This window comes from Pollachius pollachius (assembly GCF_949987615.1).
Source record: "Pollachius pollachius genome assembly, chromosome: 19".
Classification (NCBI taxonomy): Eukaryota; Metazoa; Chordata; class Actinopteri; order Gadiformes; family Gadidae; genus Pollachius; species Pollachius pollachius.
This window is the reverse complement of record NC_136952.1, coordinates 15,072,376-15,094,820: the sequence shown is the minus strand read 5'-3', so window position 1 is coordinate 15,094,820 and position 22,445 is coordinate 15,072,376. Positions and strand designations below refer to the sequence as shown.

Sequence of the window (22,445 nt, the reverse complement as noted above, 5' to 3'; positions counted from 1 at the left end):
TCCTCCTCTCCTCCTCCCTCCCTTCTGTCTCTCCTCCTCTCCTCCCTCTCGTCCTCCTCTCCTCCTCCCTCTCTTCTGTCTCTCCTCCTCTCCTCCCACTCTTCCTCCTCTCCTCCTCCCTCTCTTCTGTCTCTCCTCCTCTCCTCCCTCTCGTCCTCCTCTCCTCCTCCCTCTCTTCTGTCTCTCCTCCTCTCCTCCCCCTCTCCTCCTCTCCTCCCTCTCGTCCTCCTCTCCTCCTCCCTCTCTTCTGTCTCTCCTCCTCTCCTCCCCCTCTCCTCCTCTCCTCCTCCCTCTCTTCTGTCTCTCCTCCTCTCCTCCCTCTCTTCCTCCTCTCCTCCTCCCTCTCTTCTGTCTCTCCTCCTCTCCTCCCCCTCTCCTCCTCTCCTCCTCCCTCTCTTCTGTCTCTCCTCCTCTCCTCCCTCTCTTCCTCCTCTCCTCCTCCCTCTCTTCTGTCTCTCCTCCTCTCCTCCCCCTCTCCTCCTCCCTCTCTTTTGTCTCTCCTCCTCTCCTCCCTCTCTTCCTCCTCTCCTCCTCCCTCTCTTCTGTCTCTCCTTCTCTCCTCCTCACTCAGAGCACCAAGCGTGTGGACACTCCCTCTGTTCACACATACGTCGCTCTCTACAAGTTCCTCCCCCAGGAGAAGAACGATCTGGAGATGCAGTCAGTACACACACACACACACACACACACACACACACACACACACACACACACACACACACACACACACACACACATGCACACACACACACATACACACATAAACACTCGCACTCACACACACTCACACACACACACTCACACACTCGCACACACACACACACACACACTCACATCAACACAAACACACACAAACAAAACACATGCACACATACACACACACACTCGCAAACGCATACACACATACACAAACACGCATAGAAATGCACACAACCCCACACAACCATACAGACACACACTCACCCCCCCCCCCCCCCCCCCCCCCCCCCCCCCCCACACACACACACACACACACATACACATACACACACACTTTAAATCAGCAGTGGAACTTAATTGTTTAATTTTATGCTGCTACCAGCTGGAATTTAAAGCAACATTTTATTTCATCTCCTAATTGTTTCCTGTGTATGTGAGGTGCACTGAGTTATTGCAGCCTAGAGTGCCGTTAAAACACTCAAAATAACATAGAAACACATAAAGTTCCTGGCGCGGTGTTTTAAATTCCTGGTGCGTATAGGGAGAAAGGGGAGAATGGATCCATCTGTGGCGTTTAACCGCAGCAGTGGTCCAGGGCCCACAAGGTCACTTCCTCCTGACTTTGCACCGGTCCTCTCCCAGGGCTCAAACCTGTGGCCTGCGCACATCAGAATACCATCATAATAACCTTTATTTATTTCTTTATCTTCTAATAAAGCAAGGTTGAGAATGTGCTTTACAAAATGAATAAAATACAGATTAAACAAAAAGACTGAATCAAACAGTAGACAAATCAGCCAAACATTTCAAGCAACAGTTTAAAAACACAGTAAAGCAAACCCCAGATAAAAAGCAGACAGAGATGTTGCTAGCCTTACTTATTACCAGCTTTTCTCAACTGTTACATCACAGCTCATTACTTTATGACATTTGGCGGGTGCCCTTATGGCCATCCGTCCGTTTGGCAAGCGCACATAAAAGTATGAGTGATTTTAATGGGATCATTAATTTCTTGAGATCATCCAAATTCAGGATTGTAAAATGGGCGATGTGTGGGTCCTTCTACTCACCTTTTCTTCCCTCCCCCTTTCCTCTCCCTACTTCCATCATCATCCCCTCTTCTCCCCCCTCCCTGTTTTCTCTCATCATCTACTCTCCTCTCCTCTCCCCTTTCCTCTCTCCTCTCTTTTCCCTCTCTTCTTTCTACTCCTCTTCTCTCTCCTCCCCATCTCTCCCCTGTCCTCCTCTACTCTCTCCATTTTCTTCTCCTTTCTCTCCTCACCTCACTCCTCTCCACCTCTCCTTCCCATCTCCTCTATCCTCCTCCTCCTCTCCTTATCTCCTCTCCTCCTCTCCTCACCTCAGGCCTGGGGACAGGATTCACGTTACAGATGATTCTAATGAAGATTGGTGGAAGGTGAGTGAGGAAAACCCAACATCTAAAACCATAAAAACTTAACAAATGTCCATTAAGTCACACTTTATCTTATCATCCATTGCAGTGTTGAGTGATTGTTGTGTTTGTTTCTTGGTTGCCATGTGGCTTTTAAGGGGCCCGATCACTACCAGAAAATGTAAATCCTTTATCTATTTTTTTACTTTTTGTACATATAAGCCCATTTATCTTGCGAGAGGTGGTTACATAACGAATCATAAATTAGTTGATATCAATGCATTATATACATGTTAATACATAAACCAACCTGAATCCAAGCTGGGCCTTGCAGCAGTCCCTACATTGTTTTGTTCTGCTTACGATGAAACCAAACTGTATCTCAAAATAAACCGCTTCTCATCACCTGCACACACATGTGCAGACCTGTGTCTGTGTGTCATTGAGGGTGTGTGTGTCTGTGAGCGTTTATATTCATATATGTGTGTGTGTGTGTGTGTGTGTGTGTGTGTGTGTGTGTGTGTGTGTGTGTGTGTGTGTGTGTGTGTGTGTGTGTGTGTGTGTGTGTGTGTGTGTGTTTGTGTGTGTGCATTTGTGTGTGTGTGTTCGTTTGGTGTGGGCTCCAAAGGGGAAGAGCAGGGAGAGGGTGGGATACTTCCCAGCCAACTTCGTCCAGAGGGTCCGGCCCGGGGAACGGGTGTGGAAGGTCACTGCTGGTTTCCACGGAAACAGAGATAAAGGCCAGATGACTGTCAAGGAAGGACAGGTGTGTCCGCACCAAACAACTCACACATTGCAACACTCCTCTCTGCTCTCTCTCTCTCTCTCCATCTCTGTCTACATTCCAGGCGTTAGCGTACACCCTGGCAGTGTGTGTGTGTGTTTGTGTGTGTGTGTGTGTGTGTGTGTGTGTGTGTGCGTGCGTGCATATAGATGTATGCTAATGCATGAATCCATGACAAAAAGATGGGATTAGTGGTACAATATGGGACTGGCTTACGCTGCACTTCACTTTCAGCCGTCTGATCTTCTCTCTCTCTTCTTCTCCATTCTCTCGCTCTCCTCTAATCTCCTGCCTTTTTCTTTCTCTCTCTCTCTCTCTCTCTTTTCTAATCCCCTTCTTTCGTCTCGTCCCCTCTTTCTCTCCTCTCTCTCCCTCTCCTATCTCTCTCCTCTCTCTCTCTCTCTCTCTCTCTCTCTGTCTCTCTCTCTCCCTGTCTCTCTCTCTCTCTCTCTATCTCTCTCTCTGTCTCTCTCTCTCTCTCTCTCTATCTCTATCTCCAGGTGTGTGTGGGGAAGACGGAGGAGGCGGACGGCTTCCTGAGACTCTCCAGCGGAAAGAAGAGAGGTCTGGTGCCGGTCAAGAACCTCCTGGACATATGACCGGAGCACCAACACACGACGCTCGACCGACGACTGGTGGTTTACCACCTCACTCAACCCTGACCACCTCAACCCCCGACAAACCCCCCCCCCCCCCCCACCCTCCAGTCGGGCCGGCTCACTTTTTTGGCTTCTTCTTCTATCGAAAGACGACGAGAGGATCGGTGAAGATAGGAGAAAGGGGAGGGGGAGGGAGGCGATGTCGATCGAGGGGATGGATCAATGCACACGCTCACGCTGGGAGAGAACGGTTGGCGTATTAGCATGGTACACCGGCTAGCCGCGCGCTGCCTGGCTCCACGGTTGACCGGGAGCAGAAGAGGCTTAGCGGCCTCGCGGCCTGTGGTGCGTGCCCCCCCCCCCCCCCCGCTCCCAGACACACCTACTGTGGGTGAAGACCCTTCAAATGTTGGCCTTTTCCCCCCCAACCCCCTGCTGCTTTAAACTCATAAGTCCTACACTCATAATCCCACCGTATTTCAATTAATAGTTTTTTATGCACGGGGTGGGGGGGTGAGGAGGAGTGGGGCTGAGGGGGGTCCGTAGTTAATCTCCTTCTGAAACTGACTGATTATCCGAGCTGACGCAGAACAGTTATTTCTGTGTCTCATTCTACCTCTTGGCGACCAGCGAGAGAGTGTGAGCGAGGGGGTCCTGAACGCGTCGGCGGTGGCCTCTCACATGAGTCTCTAACCCAACACTAACTCTTACTAACACCACACACGTCTCCATGATAACAATCCAACCAGTTCTTGACCACAAACCGGTCTGAAGCCACAACTTGCATGACTCTGGATGACCCAAGCCATAATGGAAGAAAAGGTGATGGGAGAATGCAGCTAATCTGTGGAGATGTCCGTCCCGGGAAAACCAGTCAATTCTTTCATGTTGTAGGGTGCCTGAACACATTTTAAAGGATCTTAATTCATTAATAGAGCTCTGAAACAAACAACCACTCAATACATTTCTAGTTCTTAATAGTTTTTAAAAGGAGGAGGTTGATGTATCCCGCATAGTGACTCAATATTTGATTTGATTAGTGTTGTATTTATAGCTCAATTACATTATGGAAGAAAAGCTATTCAAGGGAGGTTTTATTTGTATAGCCCTTAATAACAGCTAAAGTCTCAAAGGGCTTCACTGGCTACGTTATACAACAACCCCTAACGATTAACTATTTATATTGTTTTTATGCTAGATCATCATTAAAGGTTGTTGCAAATACCCTCTAAGATATGCACACACTAACTCATACACCCACACCCACATACATACACACACACACTTTCCTCTCTTCCCAGTGTAATCAATTAGTCTGCGTGCTTATAGTTTTGAACTCTCACACCATTTAAATGTGTGAAGTGTTCAGGGACTGTCAATAAAACTCCTTTCCTTTGAGTGGCTCTCTCTCTCCCTCTCTCTTTTGCTCTCTCTCTCTTTCTCTCTCCTTCCTCTATCATCACTATTTCTCCCTCTCTTTCTCTCTATCTCTCTGTGTTTAAGCAGCTTTATGGCCACAGACTTGATTTGTACAGTTGTGTAAAGTTTATGTTGACGTCTCACTCCGTTCTCTGACACGATGGCAGCGTCTCAATGTGCATTTCACAGTCCAGCATCATGAAGGTTTCGGAAGGGTTAAAGGTTCAAATGTCCAGGGCCCATTGTTTTGGACATCATGTTGAACAGACGCACGTTAAGATTACCATATAATATTGTGTGTACCACTCAACTATATCATCATGTAAGCCTTCCGTTTGGCAGTCACACTAACTATGTAAGATACAGCAATAACACGACAAAACATTTTATCACAGCGTCTTGTAAATAGCCATTTAAAGATGTACTATGCTCCCCAGTTACAAGTGACCAACAAATGAGGGCATTAACCTGAACCCGATAGATTCTATTCCTGTACTGTATGCTCTTCATTAAACATTTCATTAAACAAACAATGCTAATCAGCACAAACACACTGGAATACTATGCACAACCGTTCTAGTCACTGCTGACTCATGCTCATCGTAGATGTAGCAGTAAAGGTGTATCCAAAGACGAAGACTTTTCTCAAAATGGTTGAAAGAAGTGATCGTTAGCGCTCCGCGAACGTTTGTGCTTTTCTGCGGTTAGCGCTTTACCATGATTAGCCCACTAGCTTTTTATAACCACTCATTCCAGGCTCGAATCCTATTTATTTAAACATATACTCCGACATCAGTGACTAGAACCAGGAATTGGCTCAGGATTGGCGCCAGGCAGGTGAATGCACTGTTCAGATTCAGGCACACTGCCACCCAGGCAGTGCCGCGCACGGCTAGCTCACCCGTGACCTGCAAAACCTTGAATAAAGTCAGATAAACTATCAATGGTGTTGCTCGTTATTGGAGTGAGTGTCTTCTTATTTTTGTATTGCATTTATCAAAGCAAATTGAATCACAAAGGTGTTAAAACCCTCCTGTTTTAACTCAATGTAGATTTCACAGAATGTTGAGTTTGACATAAAATAAACATTAGAGCTCACGCATTAAGCGTGTTCGTATCTGTGTGTTTGTATATGTTTGTGTTTGTGTATAATGCACATACAGGCTACCAATTAAGAAGACAAACAATGTCTTTGTTACATCATGGTGTACATCCCATGGTAATTAAACACTGTTGACTCATCCATTTGCCCATTATTAAGGTAAGCCTGACACATATTTGCATTCCCTACAGAGGAACTCATCCTCCCCGGAGGACTTGACCGCTAAACAGAATGAGCTTTTCAGAGCTGTGTTTTCTTGATGGCCGGTCAATTTACTGTTGCGAAATACACCGGCAGTGTCAATAAAACATCATTAGGCAGAACCTCTCAGACTTGGCCTAATCCCGGGCATTAGCTCAAATGCAGAAATAAGAATGCTGTTACAATCTGAGCGCCTCCAGCCAGTCCGTGGCGGCCCCTCCTGAATAGTAAATCATGTTTACACGGCGCTTGGCCGCCGGCCTATGAGGTCATCGTTCCAATCAAACGTGAGCATACAGGCAGACGGAGCATGTTTAACGCTTGGTCGCATCCCCTCCGCCTCCCTCAGTTGGCTCCCGACCCAGCCACCTTCCCCCCCCCACCCCCAAACAACCACCACCACTTCCTTCTCCTGAGGGAGATCCGGCCCTCTGACACCCAAGGACGGTGACATTGAGGATCACCGCAGGGTGCCTCCGGGGGAGAGAGAGGGAGAGGGAGGGAGAAGGGGGGAGAGACAGATCGAGGGAGAAGGGGGGAACAGAAAGAGAGAGAGGGGAGAGAGAAGAGTTTGGGAGAGAGATGGTCAGAGGGGTAGGGGTCGTCTGAAAGAGGGAGGTACAATCAGAGAGGGAGGGAGAATGGGAGAGAGAACTTCAGAGAGAGGGAGACAGTCAAAGACAGAGGGATATGCAGTCAGAGAGAGGGAGAGAACTCCGGTCGCAGGTGATGGCAAGAGATATTGGTAAAACAACTCAGCGGACATATTGTTCATCCCGACCAGCTTGCTTCTGTGTTTGTCCCTTTCAACCTCTTCCAACTCTCTCCTCGTCCTCTCTCTCATCACCGTCCCTTTGCTCTCTCTCCTCTCTCCCTCCAATCTCCCTCCTTTCTCTCTCCTCCTCCACTGGCCCTCCTCTGTCCTCCTCCCCTCCCCCACCTCCTCTCTCTCCTCCTCCCTCCCTCCTCTCTCTCTCCTCCTCCTCTCCCCCTCCACTCTTACTCCTCTCTCTCCCCCTCTCTCTCCTCCTCTCTCCCTCCTCTCTCTCCTCCTCCCCCCTCCTCCCCTCTCTCCTCCTGTCTCTGGGAGGAGGAGAACGTGGGACAGGTGGTGGTCTGCCGCTCTGGCACTTGTCACGCTGCATGTCTGCTTCTCAGCGTATTAATCTTTCAGTCTGCCTCTGAGCTTGTGGGCCCATATCTATGAATACATACTTCACTTAGGCCTGCTTCCTCTTTATGGTTGTATTCAGCTTTTTATCAGCTATAAATACAGCCAGCTCCCCCACTGAGACCTGATGCAGAGACGAAGACTGTCCTATTATGTTCTCTTTCTATTTTGGTCTGTTCCATTGTATTCGATCTGTTATAGGTGATTTTCTTTCTGGCTATATTGTGTTATAGTATATTATATTTTACTGGTCTCTATTAGATTCTGTTCCATTCTACTCTTGTCTGTTATTCTATTCTGCTAGCTTATTCACGATTGTATTGTACTTTTTGTTCTGTTCTGTTTCTTTCTGGTCTCGTCTGTTCTATTCCATTTCATTGTGTTCTGCTGCAGTGAAGAGGGTTGTGGTGTCTCTGTCGTCAGAGAGAGAGAGAGTGAGAGAGAGAGAGAGAGGGGGGGGGGGGGAGAAGGGGGGACAGTGAGAGAGTGAGAGCGAAAGAGAGGGGAGAAGGGGGGACAGAGAGAGAGAGAGAGAGAGAGAGAGAGAGAGAGAGAGAGAGAGAGAGAGAGAGAGAGAGAGACCTCTAGAACCACCAGGACTCTCAGGTCCCAGGAGAGTTAACTTCCAAGGCATCATGGGTTTACGTCAAAACAAAGTCACCTTGTTTACCTGCCCAGGATCAAAAGAGGCAGAATGTTATTTTACTACTTATTTTATTACCTACAGAAAATTGAACAAAAATGTAAAATGTAAATGTTCAGAATTAGGATCAGAGTAAGACAACATGTCTATTTTTGGCTTCAGATCTGCCAAAGTACCATCCCCTGACTGATAAAAGCAGTGATGCGTGATGCACTGATTTCAGATCTGATTGCCATCATTGATTGGAATTAGTTTAGTTCTGAAGCCTTCCATCAAAGCGGCATGGGGGTGGGTGTGAGTGTGTGTGTCTGTGGGTGTTTGTGTGTGTGTGTGTGTGTGTGTGTGTGTGTGTGTGTGTGTGTGTGTGTGTGTGTGTGTGTGTGTGTGTGTGTGTATGTCTGTGTGTGTGGGTGCGTGTGTGAGTGTGTGTATGTTAGTGGGTGTGCCTCATGTAAACATCCTGCCCTCTGAACCAAAGAGCTTCTATACCTCAGACCTCCTAAACCTTAGACCCTCTCAAGCCATCCATTTTGAGTTTCCTCCTTGAGTTCATTTCTTTTCCATCTTCCCTCGTCATCAACGAAAATGAAATGCCCGGTGTGTCCTCTCTCCTTGTGCTATGCCTTTTTGAGAGACTAATCTAATCCCATTAAGTCTGCTGCCGCTGGAACTAACTCTGCGTCCTGCTAACGAGGAAATCCCTGAACCAAGTCAGGAGATGAGGCTTACCGCCCCGGCCCTCCGCTCGCTAAAACCTGCCGCCCACATGGTCGTTACCTCTATATATAACCCCTCGGGGAGGCTGGTAATGGCTGTGCATAAATAGCTGCGTGTTAAAATCGAAGTAGCGTGCGCACGGGAAAGTGGAGGAGAAACGGCGGGACGATAATTACCACGGGTGACGGGCCGTCTGGACATCAGCCCTCCTGCTCGACGGTTTACCGGCCCCGAACCCTTGGGCCGGTAGTAGTACACAGTGCCACTAGTACTGCAGTACTATGTGGTATTACTACAACACACTCCCATGTAGCCTCTGGCGACGACAGTCTACATGTTTATTTGAAACCGACTGGAGTCAAGTCGGTTCTTGTCTGTTTTTACAACCTACCTGAACCCTGGCACTAAGGTACTATACAGAAGCACTACTGCAATACCGTGTAGTATTACTATCGGCCACACACGCATCCCTCAAGTCCAGTATCTCCCCTACTCTGGGTCAGGACCCCACCTGGGCCCAGGACCTTACCCACCTGGGCACGTCCTGTGTGCAGAGGGAGCATTGCTGACTCATGACCTTTAGTTATTTGATGGTGTACTTTGATACAAATAAAGAATGTAAAACCTTAAAAATATCCTGTAAAAAGGCCCTGTACATACCAACAGACTCATTTGTGATCCATGGCCATGAGCCGAAAAACGAGTCTGTTGCAATGCCCGTACATTCTCTGGGATGTGGCAGATTAAAAGCGATAAAACTACATGAGGTGTTTAAGGAAGCATATGCAAATTGGGGGCGCCATGGGGTCACTGTTCTAGGTGAGCAACCAACACTTTATTTCAGGAGTTTGATGATCAGCAGGCATGTACAGGAAGTTTAGGTGGTGACCTTCGACTGCTCAGTGGGTATAGAGCAGAGGAACGTAGTGGGGAGGGAAACCTTGATGGTAAGGCGTGGCCAGGAAGTGAGAAGATATGGGAGGAGCCCACAGGGTCATGAGGGCTGATGTGTTTCCCGCTGCTGTCAGCTGCCCTCAGCAGTGGCATGGAGGAGATCACAGTACAGGAAGGGAGGAGAAAGAGACACAGGGAGCAGGGAGGAGTCAAACACAGACCAGGAAACAATAGGGGGCTGAGAGAGCAGCAGCACAGTAGGAGAGAAGTGGAGGAGGAGATGAGGAGAGCAGAGAGGAGGAAGCAGGAGAAAACAGAAGAGGATAGAGAGATGGATTGGAGTCAGGGGAGGAGGAGGAGGAGGAGTAGACAGGCCTAGGAGACAAGAGGAGGAGAAAGGACAAAAGTCGAGAGGAGGAGGGGGGATAAGTCGGGAACAGACAGCTTCCACACACTGTTAGACCAGAAGAGACAGACAGCACCTTCTGTTGTAAAACATGTGTTACTACAACTACTTTGGCCCATTTCATGCTGTGAATTGGCATTTATTTGAGCCAATCAAGGAGAGGAGAGGAGTTTCTTTGAATTCTCTTTAACACGGATATGACAGAGAGGCTGTAAAGTATTTCCTGAAACAATGGTGTACTCGTGTCCTCACATATTTACAGATCAATATAAAAGATACAGGTGGATCTGAATTTGAAGCCTTTCACAGTAGGCCTAACCTTTCAAACATGTCAAGAATCACTTTTTGTAATTTATTACAATTAATAAAAGGCTGTGTTTTTATTAATCTGCCCACCATGGAAAACAACCTTCACACAACTTCAAATTGTATCTATCAATGTGGATAATGTCTCTCTCAAACACATAAATAAACTCACACACACACACACATACACACAAACACTAATCCATGCACACACACACACACACACACACACAGTACTTTGACATTTATTGTATTGCCCTGCAGGTTTCTGGGCTGTCACTATCGTCATGTTGCGACTGGCTGTCTGCTCCGTTGTTCTCCACGTCGCTGAGATAAACTTCCGATAACAGACTCCCAAATTACTTATGGTTGTCTTTTTTCTGTTTAAATGTCATTTAACTTTAAGGAAAGGCCTCTGGCAGACACCTGTCTGTTTTTTCGCTTTCTGTTTCCACCGTGCTGATAATTTAGCTATTTTATTTAGAACGCCAACAGCATTTTTAGAAGTGAACTTACGATTCTCCACTCCTTTTTTAAAGTCTGGAAGTTGGATGTCATCAAATCGAATCATAAGTCGGTGCCAAAGAGTCCCTGGTTCTTCTTTCAGCATCTACAACATAAAAGGCCCATACAATATTCTCCGAGATGTTCACATTTTTGGGGGGTTTTCATGTTGTCATTTAGTTATATAATTTAAATTGTTTTAATCCAGCCTAATGACTTTCTGTAATAGTAGGCTATGTCTGCATAGTTTAGGCCGATTAACAACAATTATAATCTCTTAAATATAAGGTTGTGACCTATAAGTTCAGTTATAATTAATATAATTTAATTTGGTTATTTTATTAGAAAAAAGTAGGCTATTAGTGCTATTAATATGACTATTAATCTACTAGTACTGTTGCAGCTACTTATACTTTTGATGCTACTATAACTACTTGTACTATTAGTAGGATGGTAGCCCACTAACAGTATGGCCTAAAATAACAACTAGGCTACTGCTACTATACTACAATCTTACTACTGCTCAACATACTACAACTGGTATTAACAATTACTTATACTATACTACTCTTACTTCTAACACTAGTGTGACCAAAACCATTTCAAGTAGATCTACTACTACTGCTTCTACAACTACGACATACTACTAGTTGAACACTCATTCTATCTGTTTAATTTGTAGGCAGCAGAGCGAGTTGAGTTTATTTTAAACTACTACTCCCAGCACTTTCTACCGGAAGTAGATCCGCCCTCGATCTCTGTCCGACCACCGGAGTGCAGCGGCATGCTAGCAGCGGCGTAGACATGCCTTCGCAGACTCTTTAGGGATCCACAAGAGCTTGTCTTTCTCCAATATTTTCCCTTTAAATAAAAGGTAATGTGACTCTCTTAATGTGTCTCGTACGACGGTCTGATAGAATGCAATCATACATAATTTTAAATTAAACACTTAAGTCTGGTCTGCATCAGTCTGCTGACTTATGTGTACCTGGCATAAGTTTAATTTAGTTCAATATTTTTGCTAAATTGAATGGAAGGAAATTGCAAGGCAAACAAGTAAATTAAGAAACATGATATACCCCATGTTGATCCTAGGTTGCTCATTGCGCTTTCCCATTTCTGTTCATTGCAGGCACAATGTCGGACGAGCTGCTCCAGAGAGTTAAAGATCTGGAGGAGGAGGTCGAGAGGTTGAAGAATCAGCTCAGAATGAATAATGGGTGCAGAGAAGAAGATGACGTGAATAAGAAGACCACACCAGAAACGATGGACGGTCAGACCGAGTACAAACCCGGTGTGACCATCAGCAGTAAAAAGACCAAAAAACACAGCAAACAGCGTCCGTTTGACTTCTCCTCCCATCCTCGGCGTCATGTGGCTCTGAGGATCGCCTACCTCGGGTGGGAGTACCAGGGCTTTGCCGTCCAGGAGAATACTGACAAAACGGTGGAGGCCAGGCTGTTCGAGGCGCTGCTGAAGACACGGCTGATCCAGGACCGCCAGACATCTAACTACCAACGCTGTGGTCGCACCGACAAGGGCGTCAGCGCCTTCTCCCAGGTCAGGGTTCACAAGGCTAAGGCTTCAGCGCCTTCTCCCAGGTCAGGGTCCACTAGGCTGGGTGGTCTGGGGGTTGGATGGTAACACAGCGGGCTTTATCAGGATCTTATACGGCCAGGTTATTTTCTAGAGAGTCTGATTTAATTTAATAATTTGTCTAGGACCTTAAGCACTCACTGTTTACCTGCACTCACTTAGTGTTTGTGAGCGTATCACACCTGCTCATTCTGGGTAATGCCAGATTGTGCCTGAACGTTTACCACACCGGCTACCACGGTAGAGAGGTCTGGTGGATTGTTGAGTTGTCCTCAACGTACTTCTCTCCCGGCAGGTGATCACCATAGACCTGCGCTCCTCCCTGTTCAGCCCTGGGTTGGGTGTCACGCTCCCGGACAAGACGCCCAGCGGGACCTACCCCAAGACCGGGACCCCCGCCAAGAACAGCGCCCCCGCCGGGTCGGAGCTTGAGTACCTGAAGATGCTGAACCGTGTTCTGCCGCAGGACATTCGGGTGCTGGACTGGGCGCCAGCGGCCGACGGATTCAGCGCACGCTTTGACTGCCAGTCACGCACATACCGCTACTACTTCCCCCGCGGCGCGCTGGATGTTGAGCTCATGGCAGAAGCAGCACAGAGGTGGGTAGAGTCTCCACCACGGGCACATGTTAAAAGAGAGTGAGTCTGGCAAACAAAACCATTCTGATACCAGGTTGTTATGCTAGTATAGGGTATTATCCTCAAATGAATAACAGTAATGATTAAAAACGTTAAAAAAGACTCCGCTATTATGTTGTGAAGGCCTCAAACTACCTCCATACTGTCTAAAGGAATGGATCAGAACAGTGCTCAGTATTTATCATTTAAAAAGTGTGCACCCATATCGGCGGAGTTGGTGCCTTCCTGTACACAGCGAGGAACAGCATCCCTATTTATGTATTTACTATTTATATATACCATTTATAATGTATAATTACGCTGAGTCATTTCTAAATTAGTTTTCTTTGGAAGTGTACAGTTGTTACGACAGAGGAGGTACTGTGGTGATGTTATGAGCCCCACACAGCCATGCATTTTAAGCGGCCTCCATCTTGGCAGGTATGTGGGGACACACGACTTCCGGAACGTGTGCAAGATGGACGTGGGAAATGGCGTGCTGCAGTTTCAGAGGACCATCCTCGCCGCAACCATCAGGCCTTTCGAAGAGCACGCCAGCGGCCACCCTGAAGACCCCCTCGACCCCTATGAGCTCTTCATTTTCGAGATCAAAGGATTGGCGTTCCTCTATCACCAGGTATCACGAATTGATCATACTTCATTATGAAAGATTTATGATAACCAGTGTTTGTAATAACGCCGTTTAAAAGAACGGCATTAGGTAACGCTGTTTTTTTTCAGTAACGGGGTAATCTAACTAATTACTGTTTCCGTCGTTACAACGCCGTTACCATTACTGTACGTTAAATGTGGTGCGTTACTATGAATTGATTGAATAAACTGCGTAATCCGAACGCACCCCTGACTCCAAACACAAACTGCTAGTGAGGAGACCGGGTGGGTTAACAACGAGATAAGCGATTATGATTGGCTAAGGCAGAGTCATGCTTCATGGTAGCCAATCGGAGCCAGTGTTTTTACACACGAGCCAGGACATGCGCGCCACACACACACACACACACACGCACACACCAAACAGATTCGATGAAGCAGCAGAAGTGGCGAGTCCAGAGCAATCCGATGAAAAGTTGGCATTTTCTGTAGTATTCGGCAGATGTTCCACAGCCTTTGCGACCAAGCAAATTAAAATTCAGTTGGAGGTATATCAGGGCCTTGAATGGGCAGTTCAACCATTTAACACATTAAGGCCAAGTGAAAACTGCTCAGAAAAGTCCAAATTCTTTGACATATAGCAACTTTCTTTTTTTGCAGTAACGCAAATAGTTACTTTCCCTGGTAACTAGTTACTTTTATATAGAGTAATTTAGTTACTAACTCAGTTACTTTTTGGAACAAGTAGTGAGTAACTATAACTAATTACTTTTTTAAGGTAACGTTCCCAACACTGATGATAACAAATCAACCAAATGAACAAGATCCTGTTTAAAGATGCAAGTTATCAAGAGTAAAATGAAGTTTTGACTTATAGGCGAAAGGTTGGGAGTCCTCAGTCTGCCTGTCAGCGTCCTTGAGCAGGATTCCCTAATCAATCCCTGTTTATTAATGACATGTATTCGAGTTCACTGCAAGTAATTTTTGCTTCTGCTAAATTACAATATAGTGTATAGTGATGTTGGGTTTTTCCGGTTTGGTGACCTTCAAATGTTCATGTATATGATTGATTGCAATAAAAAAAAAAAATACAGAATGTGAAGTGCTACTTCTAATAATAACTAACAACAAAATGTATTTGTTTTCAGAGCAGCTTGACCTGTTTTATTGGAACATTCCAGAAGGAATGGGCCAGCTCCTGTCAACAACTGTCAGTCACCTTGTCCCCACCCCACAGGTGCGCTGCATGATGGCTCTTCTGCTCCTGATTGGTCAGAAACTGGAGAGCCCAGAGATCATCAACCAGCTATTGGACGTTGGCAGTAACCCGCGGAAACCCCAATACAGGTAGTCTTAGCTTTGAATGTAAAAAACGTCCTGAGGCCTTTAGTTGATGTCAAACCAGTGTTTTTTATGTTTATTTCATGCATAGTTAACTTTCGCTCGGGACCCGCTATATATTATGTGCAGTAGAATAAGTAATATATTGTCACCTTTTTATCTCAAATGAGATAATTAACTGTTCACTATAAACTTCATAGTGAACTTCATGAAACTGATGACCTGAAACGAGGGGGGAATCCTCGATAGACATTTAGCCAACGTCGTAATAATAGTTAATAGTTGAGTCGTTGTGGCGTGATAATTGTCTGTAACAGCGGGACGCTCCATTATGATGATGGGTTTGCTAAATGAGGGATACCACAACATTGCCTGGCTTCTAGAAGGGGAACCCTAAGTAATACATTGTTTTCTTTGTGGGGGTAGGAGAATGACCAGGTTTTCTTAGTTTCCAAACCATTAAAGATGATGCAAACTGTGGCAAAGGCAGCTGTCATATCATACCCCCAGCGCTGAGATAATGATTCCCGTCTTCTGTACTCTGAAGTGCATCTTTTCTGTTTTGCTTATTTGTGTAGTGCTGTATTTGTTCGGAACTCGGAAATTTATCTTTCATATGTATTTTCAATTTGTAATCAGGCAAACGCTTCTACAGTCTCTTTATCGATGCAGGCTTTAACATGATCGGATGTGCATATGTACCTTGCTCCATCAGACAGAACAGAGAAATCCATCTCCATAGACCTTTCCCTTTCTGATTTCATAGATGTATTATATTGATTACAGTATATTGTTGTTATAGGCGGTCGTTGTTGAGCGGAGGTGCTGCCCCTCGCCTACAGACAGCTGTGGGAAAACCTGAGATGGCAATGGATTATTCTCGTGTTTAAACCCCGTCAAAGCCTCCAAAGATTAGGCATCATTGAGCCGCATATATTTAAAAACCTATGATCAATGATTTGAACAGCAGTCGATAATGGGTCTGGCCTGATGAATCAGACTCTACTATGCAAACCCGTAGTCGAGGGCAACCCCTACATGAAACAGACACTGCATGTAAGCATGTAATATAGTTTGTAATGAATGTTTATTGTGGTCATCCCATGATCTGATTGGTCCCCTGCCTCGACCAACAGTTCTAAACCACTGGGTTAGAGGATTATACGTGTGAGTCTGCAGCCTTGGTGGCTTCAGAAAGAACAAGGTATCAGGTCAGGGTTGTTTTCCCGCTCCTGTTGACCCTGCTGTGCTGTGCCCTTCCCAGCATGGCGGTGGACTTCCCCCTGGTGCTGTACGGCTGTGACTTCCCGGGCCTGGCCTGGCAGGGCGGCGGCGAGGAGCTGCACTGCGCCAGCGCCACGCTGCAGCAGCAGTGGACCCGCAGCGCCGTGGAGATGCACGTCTACCGCGGGATGCTCCGCGGCCTGGAGGCCATGGGTACGGCCCCGCCTGCGCTTCACGCAATTTACCATTTAATACGATTTACATGATAGGTTTGAATCGCTGTTGGAAGCTGAGGCTTTTTGTCTTCACTCAAAACCTTGAATGCAGTTGTAAGTTTCAGTTGGCTGATGTTTTGTTGTATTCTTTGTATAATATTATATATACATACATACATACATACATATATATGTGTGTGTGTGTGTGTGTGTAGCAATATTTATCATGTATGTGTATGTGTAGCCTCGTGAGACCAAGCAAGATATTCTCATTTGCGTTTGGCAATGAATACCAATCAGAGGGATGCTCTTGCTCTCTGTATAATCGCCGAATTGAGTCGGAGGTAAAGCAAAACAAATTCTCCTCTGAGCTGAGAATTTTGTGCAGATTTTTGCTTATCTTTTAACATTGTAATTCTGTCCATCATGGATAAAGTGGTTTTGACAGCTACAATTAAACTAAAACAACTAAAAAAAAAAAAATTATACAAACTGCGGTGCTCCTTGTTCATCATGAACTCAAACCCTCTCTCCCCACCGCTGATTGGTCCTACTATTTTAACAGTCTCATGAGGCTGGTGTGTATGTATATATTTTGTGCCTTTTTATGGTCCATCCCAAGACTGTGAAGTTAGATTTAGAGGTTGGGTTTACACCTAATTTGATCCTATTTACTATGCTCTGTAATTTTCCCAGAGATTAGATGGTCCTACTCTATCTTCTACGGTAGTATAACAATTCTACCATATGATAATTATTATAAGAGCTGTCCATCGACTCCTCCCCAGGCGCGGAGTCGTCTAAGAGCTGCTGGCTGGTGGAAGGTTCCAGAATGAAGAACTACAAGCCGCTGCTGGAGCGGCCGTGCTGTGAGAGCCTGGAGGCCAGGATCGAACACTTTGTGAAGAGAGGTCGTCTGGAGCGTGATGACGGGGAGAACGGAGGAGAAGCGGTCCACAGGGGCAAGAGATCCAAACATTTCCATGATACAGCACAACCTTCCACGACAAAACCATAAATTAAAATGTACAAAGCTGATATTTTGTCCATCATGGACTTTCCTTTATTATTTTATGCAATACCATTGTATTGTACACCAATTTTAAATATGTATATTTAGAAAAATAAACACATTTGTTGTTTGGCCAATGATTTTCACAGTATTTATTTCCGATGTTTTGCTTTGTTGTACGTTTGGGCACATTTATTTTTTATAACAAATGATAGGAACCATAGTCGACTCCTGTTAGGACCTACCAGAAAAGGACGGAAGCTTTTAACCGATGCACCCGTCAATCCGAGCAATTTGGCTGTTCGCAAGTAGTTTCATTATGTTGTTTATCATTAACGTTACAGTTTATAGTTTCGTTTTTTAAATGTAATTAATACCCTGACATGCGTTCAGTTTTGGCTTAACGCATTGTATCCATTTTACGTCTACGGCGGTAGAGAGGACCAAAGTAGTTATCCTAAAAATAGTCTTGTTGACTTGAAGCTTTTGTACCTTCTTCGCTTATTATTTAGTGTTAATATTTTAAAGTGATTATCATTCCTTTACTACTGGGTCTACACGGATTTCCCTTATAATATCAACTGAATTCCGGACAATCCCACGTTTTATAAGGTGCAGAAATACGTCATTATTACCAGCGAGGGCGACCTCTTACTCGCTTGAGTGCTCATTCATTAAAATTGTTCTCATCTTTACCTCATATAATTGCGTTAAACTCACCGATTTTGAACTTCTACTGACATCTTGGGTCATACTATTTGTATCGACATGCGTTAAGTGGCACAGAAATCAACGTTTGTCATGTTCGACCAATTTTTCTTTCAAGCCTGAAGCGTTTCATGTTCAAAATTATGTAAGGTTAATTTGCTGATTGATTGAAGTTGCTCATAAATGCCAAACGTTGATTTCTTGTGAAACTAGAGGTCGCAACGTCCTCTTATTCGTTTTCACCTGCGTCATTATCGTTTACAAAGCAATGACTCAACAGAAATTGTATTTATTTTGATTTAAATTAAATTGTTTGCTGAAAATCAGTGCATTGTAGTATATATTTTTCTGTTGACCTGATGGACATTATGGCAACAGTGAAGTAGTCATAATGTGTTTTCCTGTGGTTCCAGCAGATGGCGTGTAAACATAGTTTATAGTTACTGGAATCTTGTCCCTAGTGGGAAATGTATAGATGTTGTTTTCTCTACTATGATTTTGTGTTAACTTTAGCTATTTTGCCAGTACTTGTGCATGTGCTCATGCTACTACATAAAAATGACAGTGATAATTCTGCAAAAATCTTTTGCAATTTTTTTTTTTTACATACTCGTATTTCCGTCATCAATTTGCAATGTGTGGTTCCTGTTAAACATATCATTATAAATGTGTGTTTCTTCTAAAGAATTGAATTTGGCCATTTTACTATGTTATTTTTTCGACATCGTTCCTTGCACAGCATAGATGGCTGAGGTATTCATAAAACAAACACATAAATCTGCAACTTCATGGATGTTAACATGTCTCTGCGGCCATCGCTCTGATCCCAGAACCATGTTCCTGGTGGGCCTGACGGGGGGCATCTCCTCGGGGAAAAGCACCGTCTCCGCCATGCTCCGGGAGCTGGGCTGCCCCATCATAGACGCAGACCTGGTGGCCAGGAGAGGTGGGTCCTTCTGAACCTTTATCCCACTTTCCAATGATACACATCCCTCTCTCTCGCCCCTCTCTCTCTCCTCATCATACACTCTCTCCTTTGTTATCCATTCGAAAGCACCAAGCTCCATGTTCTTACTCCAACCTATCAAAAGCAACCATGCTGCTGTTCAATTCATCTGACTTGAAAGCTATTGTGTGAATATTAATAAAATAAAGTGACACCTAGAATGATATACTATAACAATGAAGCAGTGTTGTAACTCCTCTGTGCTTGCGTTTGTGTGGCCCAGTGGTGGAGCGCGACAGCGCCGCCTACCGTCGCATCGTCCGCCACTTTGGACCCGAGGTGCTGCTGGAGAGCGGCGAAATCGACCGGGAGAAACTCGGCCAGATCATCTTCGCCGACGCCGAGAAGAGGAAGCTGCTCAACTCCATCACCCACCCGGAGATCCACAAAGCCATGCTCAAGCAGATCGTCTTCTACTTCCTAAGAGGTGCGCTACTGCAAAATAAAAGTTGTCCAACCCTGGAATAATACATCTAGCAACCGTTTTCCAGAAATACAAGTTTAAGAAGTCCTCGGACTCAGTACAGTGCTACAATGGGTGTGGAAATTATTTGAATAGCAAAATATAGATATGCTTGTTTTGTTTATAATGTTGGGGTTTATACCGCTCTCATCTTGTCGTCTATTGTCCTGCCTTCTCCTGTTATCTCTGCTCTGACCTCCTCTCCTCAGGCTACCGCTACGTGGTTCTCGACGTCCCCCTGCTCTTTGAGACCCGTCGGCTCACACAGTTCCTCCACCACACCGTGGTGGTCTACTGGTGAGGTCACCGCTTCCTCACGCTACGTAAAGCTGCTGTACATTGTGTAACATGAGCTTACATCAGACTACTTTACAGTCCCTGTGATCACATGACAGGTGGCATTACACTTTATGGTCAATAATGTAGTTTAGCACATACTGTAAATAATGTCTACCCCAACTCTCAGTAATGTTGACATTAATTACAGTATTTTATTAACTCATAGTGTGTATATAGATATATTTTCTTAAAAAATGTATTGTTGTGCCTACAATCTTTATTTGTAATTCATACTACCGGCACGAATCCAGATGAGAGTCAGTCTTCTGTGCACATTTCTGTTCCCTTAACATCGTTATTCAGTCTATATCAGATCCAACAGTTCTTAATGCTCTGTCTTGTTATTACAAAACGATGGGACCAACCAGTGCTAGAAAGAGGGAGTTTCAGATTGAGACGAAGCAAGGAGCTTGTAGAATTTCGTTCAAAAATGTTGACGAGATTTGACGGAATAACGACGTGCAGAAATTTTAACGGAACGCGTTTCTGAGGGGAGAAGTGTTTGCTTTACCTCTAACGCCAAGAGCGTCACCTCATTGTGTCCTATGATTGGATGGAGTTCTTAATACCACTTAAGGCTGCGCCCATATATGGACGGATGGATCAATTCCTGCTCAGCCAACACCAAACTGATATTCAATGTGAAACACTAACCTAAACATCTGGATGGTCCTCACACACAAGACACATCCCCTTAACCTCCCCCCCCCCCCTCCAGCGACCCGGCCACCCAGCTGTCCCGCCTCATGCAGCGCAACGGGCTGGACCAGGAGCAGGCGGAGCAGCGCGTGGCCGCCCAGATGCCCCTGAACGAGAAGCGCGGGCTGGCCAAGCACGTGATCGAGAACTCGGGCGGCCGCGAGGACACCCACCGCCAGGTGCTGCGGCTGCACACCAAGCTTGAGGACTCCATGGAGTTCCTGCTGGTCCGCGTGGTCGCCATGGCGACCGCCGCGGGCCTCGGCGGGGCGCTGCTGTACGCCGCCAAGCTGCTGGCGTCGTAGCGAGGGGGTGGGGTTGGGGGTCGGGGGAGGGGGCGGAGCAACGTCTGCGGGATAGTCCGGGGGTTTGTTGAGGTCGCCCCCACCATGCTGCTACACGCTCGGCTCAGAGCACTTAGTTTAGCTTCACTAGCTTCACGTTTATCACCTGCACTGAGTCACTATGGTTAGGTGACATGGGAGCGTCACTCGCATGCCTCCTAAGGGCTACCAAGTAGTTCAGCCTCGAAGAGCAACCCAAACGGTTAATTAGAACCACTGGAATAGGACCCCCGCTGGCCAAACACTGGCTATTGCAGCTGGTGTTTTCTTATCGGCTCAGTTGGTAGTGATCAGAAACGGCAGTCGGACAGCAGCCTGGGTGGGCTGCTGGCTCTGGGCTTGGCTTTCAGTGTTTTAGGTCCCGTTAATGAAGTCCCAAGTGTCTCTGACCTTAATGATTATAACAGTGCAATAAACAAAGGCTTTAGTGAGATAATCTGAAAAGAGTAAGAGATATTTAACTAAAGATTATTGTAAAGAATATATATTTTGCAAAATGATAATTGTTGCTATGCTATGCGGAAACTATTTGAGTGTTTTCATAGTGATAAACCACCGCCAGAATCACTATTTAGTTAAGTTTAGACGTACTTCCGATATTCATGTCAATGAATATGCCTTGGAAAGTCAGTGTATAGTATAAATATGAACACTCTGTTAACACTAACAAGTCTCAACTTTGAACAGTGTAAAGTATATTTTATTTTCTGTAATATGAAGACAAGGATTGTGAACACAAAAATAAATGTGACAAATTAATGTATGACAAAGATGTAGGATTTAACAGAAAATGTATTTATATCCATCATCTGCAACACCTTTACTTGTAAGTCTTGTGTTTTGAACACTCAACTTACAACACCACTTACTTTCCCATTCTAAGTTTTAAACACTTTACATGAACAAAGCTGATAATCGACATGTCTGGTGTGCATACTGTGTTTGATAATTAAACGTTATTGTTCTGATAACACAATTATGCCGTCATCCTTCTTGATCAAATAATGTTGCTTGTTATTGAAACAATTGTGAAATTATGGCTGTTGAGCTACTATTCCAGAGCTAGTGCTTTCTGAAGGATTTATTTTACAGTCAGAAGGACAAAAAGCCTGATAAGGAGTAGCATGGGGGAGAGATCTCCCCCTGGCTTGGTAGAGCTTGAGAAAGATAATAAAAAGAGGTCCTTTATCAGAGGTTGGTGCTCTGATCTGGGTTGAAGGAGGTGATGAAGTGATGAGTGGTGATGAGGGGGTCAGGGGGGCCAAGCCAGCCGGAGATGCCTTCTCACGCGCACACACACACACACACACACACACACACGCACACACACATAAAGACATACTTATACACACACATACTTAAACACACTTGTATGCATACACATAAACATACACTAATTGATATACTTGCAAACATGCACACACACATTC

The 22,445-nt window shown here is 45.4% G+C and overlaps 3 protein-coding genes across 3 annotated transcripts in view; all 3 read left to right on the top strand.

Moving 5' to 3' along the window:
* LOC307090739 (SH3 and cysteine-rich domain-containing protein 2-like) overlaps positions 1–3,475 on the top strand; it is a gene marked incomplete at both ends in the record, with an annotated part of 25,594 nt that extends 22,119 nt beyond the window's left edge. Inside the window, 4 exons of the mRNA XM_079757502.1 lie at positions 572–660; positions 2,065–2,116; positions 2,721–2,858; positions 3,377–3,475. Of these exons, the coding sequence (XP_079613628.1) occupies positions 572–660; positions 2,065–2,116; positions 2,721–2,858; positions 3,377–3,475 (378 nt within the window). The remainder of the gene's footprint in view (positions 1–571; positions 661–2,064; positions 2,117–2,720; positions 2,859–3,376) is intronic.
* An 8,130-nt stretch (positions 3,476–11,605) lies between these two features.
* On the top strand, positions 11,606–17,462 carry pus3 (pseudouridylate synthase 3; the record flags this gene model as incomplete). The annotated part of the gene is made up of 7 exons (XM_079756401.1): positions 11,606–11,712; positions 11,971–12,398; positions 12,730–13,034; positions 13,494–13,689; positions 14,902–15,011; positions 16,270–16,442; positions 17,233–17,462. Exons 2-7 carry the CDS (start codon positions 11,976–11,978, stop codon positions 17,460–17,462), a joined length of 1,437 nt encoding a protein of 478 aa, XP_079612527.1. The 5' UTR covers positions 11,606–11,712; positions 11,971–11,975.
* Positions 17,463–17,740: 278 nt separating this feature from the next.
* dcakd (dephospho-CoA kinase domain containing) lies at positions 17,741–20,976 on the top strand (the record flags this gene model as incomplete). The annotated part of the gene is made up of 5 exons (XM_079757364.1): positions 17,741–18,068; positions 18,995–19,110; positions 19,394–19,597; positions 19,843–19,930; positions 20,691–20,976. Exons 2-5 carry the CDS (start codon positions 18,999–19,001, stop codon positions 20,974–20,976), a joined length of 690 nt encoding a protein of 229 aa, XP_079613490.1. The 5' UTR covers positions 17,741–18,068; positions 18,995–18,998.
* Positions 20,977–22,445: the final 1,469 nt, after the last annotated feature.